This window comes from Sorghum bicolor, chromosome 1 (genome assembly GCF_000003195.3).
Source record: "Sorghum bicolor cultivar BTx623 chromosome 1, Sorghum_bicolor_NCBIv3, whole genome shotgun sequence".
Lineage (NCBI taxonomy): Eukaryota > Viridiplantae > Streptophyta > Magnoliopsida > Poales > Poaceae > Sorghum > Sorghum bicolor.
The window spans coordinates 72,971,004-72,985,297 of record NC_012870.2 but is presented as its reverse complement, the minus strand read 5'-3'; the positions used below and the strand labels follow the sequence as shown (position 1 = coordinate 72,985,297).

General features: G+C 47.0%; 2 protein-coding genes across 2 annotated transcripts; one reads left to right on the top strand and one right to left on the bottom strand.

The window, feature by feature from the left end:
* On the top strand, nucleotides 493-2,522 carry LOC8056875 (50S ribosomal protein L15, chloroplastic). The gene is made up of 3 exons (XM_002468216.2): nucleotides 493-992; nucleotides 1,263-1,414; nucleotides 2,022-2,522. Exons 1-3 carry the CDS (start codon nucleotides 557-559, stop codon nucleotides 2,241-2,243), a joined length of 810 nt encoding a protein of 269 aa, XP_002468261.1. The 5' UTR covers nucleotides 493-556; the 3' UTR covers nucleotides 2,244-2,522.
* On the bottom strand, nucleotides 8,324-10,684 carry LOC8085289 (3-ketoacyl-CoA synthase 6). The gene is made up of 2 exons (XM_002465585.2): nucleotides 9,757-10,684; nucleotides 8,324-9,536 (listed from the first exon to the last, which is right to left on the bottom strand). Exons 1-2 carry the CDS (start codon nucleotides 10,465-10,467, stop codon nucleotides 8,763-8,765), a joined length of 1,485 nt encoding a protein of 494 aa, XP_002465630.1. The 5' UTR covers nucleotides 10,468-10,684; the 3' UTR covers nucleotides 8,324-8,762.

The following is a 14,294-nucleotide window of genomic DNA, read 5'->3' as shown; positions in this document are numbered from 1 at the left end:
TCCTATATAAGATCTTAGATAGTGTTTGGTTCAATCTGTGATTAAATGGTAATAAAATTAGGTCTAATGTAATAAGAGATGAGATCAATCATTTTAGTCTTTATTTGATTTTGCAATGTAGCAGTATTGATACAATTTTCGTCAGCAATACAATGATCTAGATATGCTCCGACATGACCCTCTTGATTTGGGTTATTGAGCAACTTGTGGGGTGTGTACAATTGTCTTTTACAATTGTTTCTTGTAATCTGTTATTAAACTTGGAAGGTTGAATACATGATAGTAGTCATTGGAAAACAGAAATATATCTTCAGCAAATTTATAATAAAATTATTATGTTTATTTATGAATTATTAAAGGTGCTACTGATTTTTCTTCTTTAAATACAACTTTGGATTATACTCATATTATTTTTCTCAACTTGAATGGGCCTAGGCTGTTTGAAAAGCAAGCCCAAATAAAGAGTGGAGAGAGGCCCATCCTCTCCATCTTATCTCGCTCCCAAACCCCAATTATCCGCTTCTATCCACAGTCGCTAGCCGCTCCAACGGCAGCCATGGCTTCCATCACCCTCCTCTCCCTCGCTCCCACCGCTACCTTCCTCCACATCCCGGCCTCCACCTCCTCCTCCCCCTTCGTTGCCGCTCCCGGAATCCTAGCCGGCCGCCGGGCCGCGTCCCGCGCCCTCCCGCTCCGCGCGCGCCCGCCCCGCCGCATCACCGTCGTCTGCAGCGCCGCTGCGGCGGCAGCCGAGGCCTCAGACGCCGCGGCGCCAGTCGAGAAGTTCCGGCTGGACAACCTGGGACCGCAGAAGGGGTCGCGCCGGCGGCCCAAGCGGAAGGGACGCGGTATTGCTGCAGGCCAGGGCGCGAGCTGCGGGTTCGGTATGCGCGGGCAGAAATCGCGCTCGGGGCCCGGCGTCCGGCGCGGGTTCGAGGGAGGGCAGATGCCGCTCTACCGCCGTCTCCCCAAGCTACGGGGCATTGCCGGCGGTGAGTTGCTTCAGTTAAGCCGAAGCCTCCCCTAATGCACTCAATCGAAGCAACTCGCTGAGCTCTAGGTTCAGACAGATGCTTGTCCCACACTCCCACTTCGACATTGCCCATCTGTGATTAAATTCACACGAGGCGTTCACTTAACCAGTTGAACTATACATCGTGTTGTTACTTGTGAGAGCCCATCAAGATTCAAGATTATGCGGGAATGCAGCTATGCAAGTGATTGAGAAGTTGCCTGATGTGAGTTCCACCATGGCTTTTCAGGAATGCACATTGGGCTGCCGAAGTATGTGGCATTCAATTTAAAAGACATAGTGCGTGGTGGATTCAAAGATGGCGACGAAATCTCACTGGAGACCCTGAAATCACGGGGTCTGATCAATCCATCAGGCAGGGAAAGGAAGCTTCCACTGAAGGTATAACTTTTGTTGATTAACCTTTTGTTGCTTTATTAAAACTTGTTTTGTGCAATGGTATTTGTGATATAGGAGTTGACACATTCCAAAATATGAATGCCTTCATATTCAAGGGTTTAGCTTAGGTCTTGGCCAGTGAGAACTTTTCTTTAAGAAGACAACCTTATTGTACCCCAGATTTGAAGCAAGAATGAAAGTGTTTAGTGCTTTGTCGTTAGATTGAGTGGTCAGTTTTCTTACTTTGTACTTCTTAAAGGTTGCTGTATCGATTCTGAATTAGCCTGTGATAATGGTAGGTACCAAGTTTAGCCACTTGAGTTAGAAGTCATCTGTTAGAACATGCAATACCGGATCAAGTTTTTTGGCTGTTTCTGTTAGATGAGCACCACTTGGAGTGTTGAATGGCTTTTGTTTGTACAGTTTGGAATTATTCCCATTGTCTGTTCATTGGATTTACAGTATATTCTACAGTAACTATAAACTTCCATATCTGCCAACATAAACATGAAGTGGCATGTGCTATAACATTACTCTATTTCTACCTGTTAGTTTCTGCAATCAGCTTTTGTCTGACCTGCATGTTCACTTTTTGTTCACCTGTTTGTAGATCTTAGGAGATGGGGATGTATCGGTTAAGTTGAATATCAAGGCTGGAGCGTTTTCAGCTTCGGCTAAAGAGAAGCTTGAGGCAGCTGGTTGTTCCCTGACTCTGTTACCTAAACGGAAGAAATGGCTTTCACAAAATTATCTGAAGAACCAAGCCCGTGCAGAAGAGTACTTTGCCAAGAAAAAAGGTGGTGCTGGTGAATCTGATAGCGGCACTGTGTAGACTTCCTATGTGATGTACTCCTCTTCTCTTTCTTTTAGCATATGCTTATTGCTCCCCTTTTTGTTCTTAATTTTTTGTGTACCATGAATTTTGTATCTATGTCATGCAATTATTTCATCCCATCTTGTAAGTTGCGACCAATATGACTGTGTAGTATGCCATAGTGCTCTCTGAAGATCTGTTTCAAAGAAAGCCTGCAATCATATGTATAAGAAGAAACCCAGAGATCAGGATGAGTGTAAATCCAGTTCAAAAGAAAAAGATCAATTTATAATACCAGAGTCTGTGCCCTTATATAGCTATTAGGCCCTGTTTGAATTACAACCCAGGCAACTTGCCTGTCGCGAGAAGCTTTCCCAGGCATCCAATTTTGGACGCCTGGGGCTTCGGTTGATGCCTGGGCGAGCACAGTTTGTCTGTTTGAATTACATCCCAGGCACGAGCAAACAGGCCCAATTTCTAGATGCCTGTGTCTTGATGCTGTTAGCTGAAGCATCCATCTGACCATCTGTCTATAGCAGCGAATACTCGATACATCATTCTTAGTATTGTCTTTTTCTCCTGTGGTGCTACAGTATGATCAATGCTTATTTTGTTTAAAGAATTTGTATTATTATCTTACCTATAATATAAAAGGTGTTGGGTACCATAATAAGGGATACCCAAATCAGAGCAATAAAAACACAAAACAAACACACTAACCACAATTAGCAGGGCCTCGGACGCAAGTTCCGACTCGCCCGACCCCTCAGGGCCTCGGACGCAAGTCCCGACTCGTCCGAACCCATCCAGGCTCGGGCGCCGGACCCCACTCCGCCTGGGTAGCGAGACTTCCGCCGTACGGCGCCCATACCCGCGACACGACAGACGCGACGGCTTCCATATCACGGCAGGGCAAGGCGATGACTATTCCAACCACTCTGGTCACTGTACCCTTACCTCTTCCACTGTGATGTACTGTCTCACAGTAGGAAGGGAATGGGAGAGGCTAATCAGCACCACTATTTGAAGTCATTTCCCACTATTGACAGTGACGGCGCCCCGACCTCCACGACTCCTACAGGGCTCGGCAACGCTCCACAGAAACAACCATACTGCCGACCATCCCCCAAGGACGAGATGGACCAGCTTCAACAGGGTCAGGACTGGGGTTTCACCATCCAGTAAAAGAAATCTACTCTTGTAAAAAACCTGTCTTCCCCTTGAGACTATAAAAGGGGAGCCAGAGTTCACAACTAGGGCGGAGACTAGAACACACACATATACGCACAACACCCTTTCACAGAGCAGCACTCCACACTCTGTCGTTCACCAAGCCGAGACCTGGGACACGTCCCTCTCTCGAAATCTGCTTGTACCCCCTACTGCAAGCATCTTTGGGTGCAAGGATATACAGGATCCCCGATCGCACTGGACGTAGGGCATTCTTGGCCCGAGCCAGTATAAACTCCTGTGTCACACTTGCATCACCATCCAAGCTCGGTCAAGTCACGCAGACTTATACTTGTTGGTGTCTAGACCACGACTCTAGACGCTGACAAAAGGAATACTGTTTCAGATCTTCATTGATACCCTGATGTAAACCTGTCTTCTTCTTAATCATACATGTTCGCCTTCAATTATTTCTGGGCAAAGATGGGCGTGGATGATGCAGTGTTCATCTTCCAACAAGAATAGCCAGAGTGTACACAGGCACATCACACGTCTTTCTGTGCGCATTTAACAAGTCCTGAAGACTCCATTTCAACGGTACTCACCCTTGGAGCATGCGTGTCTGAAGAAGTTATTTCAGGTTGTTGCTTAGGTGTATAGATTTAAGTTCCCTATTGCAATTGGGAATGCATACTAATGTGTTCTACAAAATTGTAATTCTGTGTAGCACCTATGTTCTATGGATGGACTATGTCACTCTGGTAGGGTCTACAACTCTTTGCTGTTACCAGGATGCACAAGGAACTTTTTGACTTGATCTAACAATGTGGATAATGTGCTCCCTCTAAAAATATAGCAAGCCTTCCATTTAAGGAAACTCTTGATGAATTATATAATCAAGACAAGACTACTACTGCATAGTTTTTTTTATATTTTTTTAAGAACGACGAGGGACAAAGAGTCCCTGCTTGATATATTACCACAGATCCTGGAGGGGTCGCCCGGTGGTGGAGGGTTTTGGACCCCAAAGAGTTGGCTGGGAGCCAGGGAATTACATGGTATAAGAAGCATTAGAGTTACATCGGAAACAAGACCGATAGCTAGTGCCTCTTAAAAAAACTCGACCTGTAGAGGGTAAGACAGTTCTCGGGCATTGTATTAAGAATGTCTTAAGTTAAAGTATAGTGACTTTGACATCTACCACATCAAAGAGGTATATTATAAACATATATTTCATAGTGTATCTAATTAAGTTAATTTCAAGTCCAATGTATTTTTTTTTCTATAAACTTGGTCAAGTTACTATACTTTGGCATAGGACAAAACTGGATCTCTTATATTTCAGGATAGATGAAGTAGTTATCAGTGGTTGTTTGAACTTTATGATAGTATAAGTTGTGGATTTATGCCTTTGAATTCATATGACATTAATGAAATCAATTGAAGCTATATACTAATCTATGATGGATTGACAACACTCCTTTTTTAGAAAAAAAAACTCTTTAGACCTTATTTGTTTGATTCCCAAACCATGGGGTTGAAGAGGATTTTTATTCCATCCCCGATCCAAGTGGAATGGAGGTGATTGAAGGGGATTTAATCCCCTATAAAAGATCGACAAGATTTAATTTTTTTTTGTAGTTTTCATTAAGTTTTAATAACTTGGAGTTCAGATGTTTGAATGTTTCAAGTGATCTCGGATGGAACATCCTATATCAAAGGTGTATTACTCGACGAAATTTAAAAATTTTGTAGTTGAATTCTTTTATCTAATATTATTAGAAGCTGAAGATTTCAATATAAATTTTGTACATGTGTCATTTGGTTTTTAGACAACTCCTTGTGTGCCACTCGGTGACTAAGGGTGCTAACCAGAAAGTTAATACCCACTTGATGGAAGTGACATCAGAGGACAGAAAAAATTTAGATGTTACAGTGAACTTTTGGTACGTACAGATCAACCATCTTTTTTATTGATACATAGGGGATCATCTCTAAGTCTCCAACATACTCATCTAGTTATAATTCCCGATATCCGTCCATACCGAAATAGTTTATAAATATTAAATGAATAATCCATATATGAGTGTGGAGAATTTGTTTTTTTATAAGTGTGGAGAATTTGTGTATGTAATGTATCGACGCATCTGGAACTATCAATATTGGACTCGAAATCCCAGAAAGAAATAAATGTTCTTATATGTTACGATCTGATCTAATTTCATCCCTATTTGGAATGCATGTAACTAATTGTTATTTCCTTGTCAACGCATCATGCTACTTTGATGTCAAATGATAAATGTTTCATGCCACTGATGAAAGGAATTCCAGGCACAGGGATCCTACCTTGCTCATGAGTTGTGTGTGACAGGACAGGATACGAATGTTTGATGCGGCCATGGCACAAATTTTGTGGCAGAAAGTTAGCATTCGTTGCTTATTGTTGTCAACTCTTGCCCAGAAGAAAAAGGATACCTAGGTTTCTGTTTTTTTTCTAAAGACCCAGGCTGTTTTTTGGTCATTCATTGGCACTGTGAACACCGCATCAACAGTACATGTGCACCATCTGTGTGTTGCTTATATGATGCTTGTCAAATTTATCGTGCAATGCGTGTGACTCGCAAGACCGAATTCAGTTGTGGTCACGATATCTCGCAGTGTGAAGTGATGGCGGAGGAATGACGAGTCAATTTCTACTCTGCTTTAAGTTCCCCCCAAAAAAATTACTCTGCTTTATCATACATGGATGATGGATGGGGCCATTGGGCCGCGGCAGTACCGGTACATGCAGGAGAATCATGGCAGCCTTGGTTACGGACTCACGGACTCACGGTCACGGGCATGGCAGTATGGCACCATCAAAAGTACGTACGCGTAGTTCCATAAAAAAAAGTACGTAGGCGTAAGTTAAGAGTGCAGCAGTACTGCACCATAGTCCGTAGCTTTGTACGTATAGTGTTAACAGCTGAGTTTGCGACTGTTCCCTGGTTTAGAAAATTATGATCGAAAGTAAGTATTGATTGTTGATTTATTATGAGAGAAAAATATTATTAACTGAAAGTCGGATAGAAAAAATAAACGAACGAAGCTAGGACGATATATGAGCTGAGAGAGAAATGCTGCTACTCGGGGTATCGAAACGATGCAAATATACAGTCCCAGGGCGAGATTTGCTAGTCTACAATCCAAAGTTAATGCTTGACAACGCTGTTTCTTCTTCTTCTGATAGTAGTTGATCACCGAACAGTGAAGTGAGTAGCCAGGTCAAACCAGCAAGCCCGACCCTGCCCGACACTTGCCAAGCTCAACTGAAAAAAAAAAGAAAGAAGAAAAATGCGCCCGCTGGCGTGGCAGCGGAGCGACCGATCGACCGAGCCTCCGGCGAACTGGAACAGTGGTACCTGGCGCCGGAAAGGGGTCTCGGCGTCTCGCGCCCGTCTACCCGTTTTCCCTTTCGCAACCTCCACGGGACGGCGGGACCGGCCCGTGCCGTCCAGCCGTCCAGCACCCCGGAAACAGCGACGCGCTCGCCGGTGCCGCGCGCCTCAATAACTTCCGCTCCCTTTCGCGCCAACCGAGCAACGACCCCCGGCGGAGCGGTGGCAGACGGGAGAGAACGGGGGCTGGCGCGGCCGCTCTCGCTCAACCGACACCAACCGGGCGCCAGCCAACGCATTTAACGCCTCCCAACCACGACAGGGTCGAGCGACTGAGGCAGTGCAGTGCAAGCTAGCTGCCGGCCGCGCGACGCCACCCCCAGTCCCCACCGGCCACCCATCTCTTTCAGCAACCGCGCCCGCGAGCGAACCCCAGGTGCCAATCTGCCATGCCGGCTACTCGGCTTTCGGCTCCTCCCATGGGATGGCCGCTGGCCGGCCGCCCAATAACTGCGACCACAACCCAACCACTGAAGACTGAGAACCACACCACACGATTTGGGCCTTGTTTAGTTTGGGAAAATTTTTGGATTTCGCTACTGTAGCACTTTCGTTTGTTTGTGGCAAATATTATCTAATCATAGACTAACTAGGATCAAAAGATTCGTCTCGTGATTTACAGGTAAACTACGTAATTAGTTTTTGTTTTTGTCTATATTTAATGCTTCATGCATATGCCGTAAGATTCGATGTGATGGGGAATCTTGAAAAATTTTGGAAACTAAACAAGGCCTTGGTTGTCACCAGAACACAGCTGCCTGACTCGGCTGCTGCCAGCCGTTGAAACCGTGGATGGCCGAGTCCGGCACGCGACATGTCATGGCGTGGCCGAGAGCGTGATGTGAGGATCACGGCCATGAGGTCATGGCTGATGATCATGAGTGCAGAGGAGCTCCAAGGATGTTGTGAGGTGGAGCAGGAACAGAGGTGCTTCGCGAAGCCTGCCTTCAAGGAAGAGAGCCAGTTGCGGGAAGGTTGTCGCCATGCCAACTGCATTGCATTTAACTTGGTGGGAGTACTAAAAAAGAGCTTGGGACTTTTCTTAATGGTACGGCAAATATGGACACCAGGCGGGGATGTGAACGTGTGCAAGCCTGTCAACGTCAGCAGTCGTCTCGTGTAGAATGGGAGCATGAGTTGGCAGTTGTACAGGATTAGATGGCCTTCAATCAGTATGCCTCACCCAGACCCAGGAGAAAAGAAAAAACTGAGGGTCAGCATGAAGAACAGCAGGGGGGGGGGGGGGGGGTGAGGTGAAGAGAAGGCTCTGAATCAGCGTGCAAATGCTAAGTGCATGGCCCTAGTGAACGCATTTTTAAAAGACTTGTTTTCTTGTTAGAAATGGATAGATCATGAGTAGCTCGTGTTAAACAAGTGTCAGCGATTGCCAAGCATTAATCAACGCTATCACAGGCCCATGTGTAATCTCAATGATACCCCATCGCATCACTTGATCCCAACCAATCTCCACAGGATAAACTTTTCTACAAGTGACAAGAAACTAACAAGCAGACACGATTGGTTCAACTATCAGGAGAATGCATGTATCCCTTTCACCGGTTACAACATGGATTACACTTTACAAGTGCTCGACTCCTCATTCAAGTAAATTCCAATCACCCAGTCCCCTGGGAGATGACAATTCTGACAGCACGCCAACGCTACACATCCAGCAAGAGCTAATTTAATTAATCTCCCTGTGATGATCATTCGTCGTGTGATACTAGCTTGCAACAATCAGAGTATATATGGATCTTTCTTCTTCTTTTTACCATTTTTAATAGCAAAGAAAAAAGGAAGAGAAGAGGACAGCAGAGAAGAAGGAACAGAAAAAAAAAACTCCAAATTTTAAGCGAAATGCTTCGCGGGACGTACAGGGGGGACAGTATGGCGGCGGCGGTCGAGCTCTCTCGTAGCCGTAGCCCGTCGGTCACAGCTTGACGACCTCCGGGACGTCGACGGGGTAGCGGTGGATGCAGTCGTCCCAGGGCCCGTTGGTGGGCGTCTTGATGCTGCGGAGGCACTTCCACACGGCGCTGTTGCACTTGAACCCGCTGCCGAATCCGATCTGCCAGACGCGGTCGCCGCGGCGCATCCGGCCCTTGGCCTCGATGTAGGCGAGCTCGTACCAGAGGGAGCTGCTGGAGGTGTTGCCGAAGCGGTGCAGCGTCATGCGGGACGCCTCCACGTGGCGCGGCGACAGCTGCAGGTTCTTCTGCAGCTCGTCGATGACGGCGCGGCCGCCCGCGTGGATGCAGAAGTGCTCGAACGCCAGCTTGAAGTCCGGGATGTAGGGCTTCCAGGCCTTGTTGAAGAGCTTGCGCCCCACCAGGCGGAAGAAGAAGAGCAGCTGCTCCGACATGGGGAGCACCAGCGGGCCGATGGTGGTGATGTTGGACTTGAGCGCGTCGCCGGCGATGGCCATCAGCTCCTTGGACAGCGAGATGCCCGAGAAGCCCTGGTCGTCCTCCTCCTGGTACACGCACCGGTACGCGCGGTCGTCCGCGCCCTTGTGCGTCCTCACCACGTGCACCAGCCGGTACTTGGCGCGCCGGGCCTCGCGCCGCCGGTTGGACAGCAGGATCGCCGCCGCGCCCATCCGGAACAGGCAGTTGGGGAGCAGCATGTCGCGCCGGCTCCCCTGGTAGAAGTTGGGGGTGATGATCTCGGTCGACACCACCAGCGCGTTCGAGTTCGGGTGCACCTGTGTGTGTATACATGAAAGAATCGTTACAAGGAATTATTGATCGGACGAGCACCTGAATGATTGATGATACGTAAATGAACAGGGTGGTCACTCTCTCACACTGCTAGTTCATGATCAGGTCGAGGTGAGCGAACTGCTCGGCAGTGATGAGGAACTAATTAAATACTAACTGGGTACTAGTATCAGTAGTAGGTGGTCAATCAGTTAATTAAATTACCTGGAGCATGTCCCGCGCGAGGTCGATGGAGATGAGCCCGGCACTGCATCCCATCCCCGACAGGTTGAAGCTCCGGATGTTGCTACGGAGCTTGTACTTGTTGATGATCATGGCGGACAGCGACGGCGTGGGCGAGAAGAGGCTGCAGTTGACGACGAGTATGTCGATGTCCTTGGGCTTGAGCCCCGTGCGTCGGACGAGGTCGTCGATGGCGGAGAAGATGACGAGCTGCGCCTCGGCGCGCGACGCCTCCATGCTCGGGTTGGGCGGGATGTAGTGGTTGGCTGGCGGGAGGCACGTGTCCTCGCCGAGCCCCGAGCGCTCGAGGATCCTCGTCTGGAAGCGCACGCTCTTGTCGTCGTCGCTGATGAGGCGCGTGTGCTCCATGAAGGTGGCGAAGGGCACGCGGCAGCTGGCGGGGGGCTTGTAGCAGGCGTAGTCCACCAGGTACACGGGCCTGGGGCGCGACATCACGTACACGGTGCCGATGAAGACGACGAGGAACACGGAGCAGAGGATGTGGACCAGGTCCAGCTCCAGCGACCGCCACAGCGAGAGCAGCTCGCCGGGGCCCAGGCGCGCCAGCTCCAGCGCCGTGGCGGCCATCACCGGCACCAGCAGCAGCGTCAGGAAGTGGTTCACCAGGTACTGGTACCCGAGCTTCACGTACTTGAGGTTCACCGACCCGGAGAACACGCCGCCCGTCGGCATGTTGTTGTTGTTGCCCGCCTGCTGCTGCTGCTGCTGCTCTCGGCTGCTATCTTTCGCTCGGCGCGCGGCCGGCCGGCTCACAAGTCTTCCCTGCCGCTCTTTTGCCTTTGCTGCCTCGCGACGACGCCTCCTGCTCTCGGCAGCGTCTTGGCCGGGGGCGCTGCAACCAAACCAGCGTGCCGTGCGTTTGTTTGCGGAGGAGGTGGTGGCGTGGTGGGGTCTTAATATAGTGGGGGAGGCGCGAGGGACGCCCGTAATTAAATCGGGGGCAGATGGGTAGTTTAAATGAGAGCCCGGCTACCGCCACCAACCAAAGCCCAGAGAGAGTTTAGGAGGTTGGCGCCTGGTCTTGTGGCAGGGCCCGCTGCTCCGGCCCGGAGCGTTTGCTCGCTCGCTCGCCTTGCAGGCTGCCCGCGCTGCACACGCGTGCACAGGGGTTCTCTCTTTTTCTGCTCGGCGCCGCTCGAGCGTTGGTGAGCAATTTCGGGAAAACAGCGACCCGGTGAGAGTGCGATAAAACTGGTGAATGAACTCGATCTCATGATCTCCAGGATCGGTTCGGCGGCTGGTTTGGACTGTGTGGACTATGGTCACTCAGGAAGGTACGTACTACTGTACTACCTGCGGTTTCACGGCTTTGCCTAGCGCAACTTGGATCGGCAGTTAATGGCGGATGTCGATGGGCCGTTTGCCAACCGTCAGGGTATCATATCGATCAACCGTATGAAAGCATCAAAACTCAAAATCAGTCATATCACCAGATACTCGTTACCTGAGTTAGGCATTGTTTAGTTTCGAAATTTTTTTGGTTTTATGTATTGTAGCACTTTTATTTTTTATTTGACAATTATTATTTAGTCATGGATCAACTAGTCTCAAAAAGATTTATTATCTCATATTTTACAGACAAACTGTGTAATTAGTTTTTGTTTTCGTCTATATTTAATGCTACATGCATGTGCCGCAAGATTCAATGTGACGGGGACTCTTGAAAAATTTTTAGTATATATTGAAAACCCCTACCTGGGTCAAAACTCAAACTCCAAAGGACGGCGGATAGGTCATAGATATATGCTCGTTACCAGATTACCTGGATCGATGAATGGAAGAGGTTATTTTAAAGGACGACGCCTTGTAGCATGACCAATTGACCATCACATGAATGGTACAATATAATGCATAAAATGGTCCAAATTTAAACTTAGAAGAGGACAACGGAATTGAAAAATTACAGTGGTTTCATTGAGTAATAGAGAACATCAAAACAAAATTAAATACAATCTCCATTTACATCAATAGAAATCACATACCCACATGATAGGGTTGGGAAAAATGGTAAAGTTAACGAAAGATGACAGTATATCTTTAAGTCAAAAAACTTATTGACGATACACATATACTTGTCCATGCCAATAAATGCAACTAGAGGAACAAAGAAACGACTATACTATGATACAAATAAGCAAAAATATTTACAAAAAAAGTAAGCAAAAAAAATCCAAATGTTATATAACAACCCGCTCTATTTGCGTAGGGCAAAAAAGGGTTCCACAATATAAAAACCCGGTCTATTTGCGTAGGGCAGAAAATAAACTGATTTATACTTTCGTCAATATTACGGTTTTCAAAACAAGTTTATTTTGTATCCAAACACAGCCTGTCGCCCATAAATCAAAATATTCTAGAAAATTATGGCGTTCCACAAATACTTTGCATCACACTAAATTCTAAATCATAGAAATATCGAAAAAGAGTTCATCCAAACACAGCATGACGCTCATAAATCAAAATATTTTAGAAAAATATGGTGTTTTTTAAAATTCCATAAATACTTTGCGTCACACGGCATCTAAAATTCTAGATCGTAGGAACCCTGAAAAAGTAGGGGGAATATTCGCGGTTTGCCTAGCACGGCTTCTTGGCCCGTCGGTAAATGGTGATACTGATTGGCCGTTTGCCAACAGCCAATAAGTATGGAAAGTGAAAACTAAAAAACCGTCGCATTTCAGACGACCACAGGTACTATGACCATTATACTTCTGTCCGCAAGCTAGGCTAGTCATTTGGAGCACTTCGTGCCATTGCAAATGCTAGTGCCGTTGTGTGAGCTGCATGGCACCAGCCGATCTTCAGAGATTTTGGGAAAAAGGCACGCGGGAGAAGGGAGGGAAACCGGTGACCAAGGCTCAAATAAACTAATCGTTGCATCTGAATCTGGCACCGATCATAGGTGGGAGTAGTAATTAATCAAGGTACAGATGTTTGCTTCATTGCTGAGAGAGAGAGAGAGAGAGAGAGAGAGAGAGAGAGAGAGAGAGAGAGGCTCAAATGACTACAGCACATGTTTACCACACGTTGTTTGCCGCCGCATATCGGATCAGCCGATCAGGTCTCTGCACAATTGAAGGGCAAATTACGTAAAACAAATAAGGTTAAGAGGGAAATTTCTGTTTATACAGTTTCCCCTCTAGGGGCCTGTTTGGAACGAAGGAATATAAAACAGAGGAACGGGGAAAAACACAGGAATAGGAAAGGAATACATGTGTATAACAGAGGAAAGAAAAACGCAGGAATTCTAGAGGATTTGGTGTTTGGAACAAAGGAATATAAACAACATAGGAATAGGTTCTGTGTATCTCCATAAAAGCCAAGAACAGAAAGTGAGTATTAGTGTGCATGAGCCTTGGACTTCGTAAAGGAATTGAAACCAAGAGTTAGAAGTGGATTCTTTCTTTCCTTCAAAATGTACATGCGCAGGAATTTTTCCTTTGGAAAGGAACTTGTGAATCCTTCATTCCAAACACTGCTACAGTGTTTTAAACTATAGGAATCTGATTCCTTTAGAATTCCTTTGAAAATCCTGTAAACCAAACAGGGCCCCTAGAGAGATCCCAGCATAGAGCATTGAAGGAAGCGGCAGGACTCCTGCATCCTTGTGTCCTTTTACTACGTTGCAGTCTGCTGTCTCAACAATGACTGATTGACTGCGCACATGTAATGGCACTCCGTGAATGGTTAGCATGATTTGTTACCTTGTTTGTGCGACGACCGGGTCAGCATTGACAAGGATTTCAGGCCGCCACATGTGCAAATTAATCCTCGCTGGTACTACTACGGTCTGCTTGCACACAATTAAAGCCCTGCTGCTGGATTATGAAGGTACCACGGATCAACATGAATGCTCCCGCCCGATTTTCGCATAATGCACAGGCAAGCACCCCCAACAGTTCGTCCCTGAGTTTTTCCCTCGTTTGGAGAGAAAAAGGATTGAGAAATACAGTAATCATGAGTTGTCGTTCGTTCAACTGCGCTGGGAAAAGGAAAACCACTCTTGCTCTGAAGCCAAAACTGTCTGACTGGTGGTCTTCTGGAAGCCAGCAGCGTTTTTTTTTCTCTCTACAAGAGTTTCATGTCACCCGGCCTCGCATGTGTCAGCAGGTCGGCACCATATAACGTTGAATAATGCTCGACCAGATGCAGTGCAGCATGACGCATTGCACGAAGCTCACGTTTGAGCAAAATCTTTAACACTGGTAAGCTGCTCCTGCTGGCCAGTCATTCAGTACATGTACTTGCGCACGGCTGTGGAAATGCAACTCTGAAACAGCACTCGCTTTGAATTTCCTTGTAGTAATAAACCAATATGGAAATGCAGTACTTCAAACTTGAGAGGTTAAACGCAAGTACACAAACAATACTATACTGTACGTAGCATCTCGACAAAGGTTGTTTCAGGAAGCCCCGAGAGTTGAGCTCGCAAACAAATTAAAGGTGTACGTTGAGTTTGAGATGTTGACAAAAGTCGTTTCGTTCACACGTCGCATTTG

Bases quoted from the DNA above. Each gene is read 5' to 3' on its own strand.
- LOC8056875 (XM_002468216.2), top strand. From the start codon at position 557: ATGGCTTCCATCACCCTCCTCTCCCTCGCTCCCACCGCTACCTTCCTC. The intron at 993-1,262 runs GTGAGTTGCTTC...ATGGCTTTTCAG, and splicing joins GCTACGGGGCATTGCCGGCG to GAATGCACATTGGGCTGCCG. The intron at 1,415-2,021 runs GTATAACTTTTG...ACCTGTTTGTAG, and splicing joins AAAGGAAGCTTCCACTGAAG to ATCTTAGGAGATGGGGATGT.
- LOC8085289 (XM_002465585.2), bottom strand. From the start codon at position 10,467: ATGCCGACGGGCGGCGTGTTCTCCGGGTCGGTGAACCTCAAGTACGTG. The intron at 9,537-9,756 runs GTAATTTAATTA...ATACACACACAG, and splicing joins TCGCGCGGGACATGCTCCAG to GTGCACCCGAACTCGAACGC.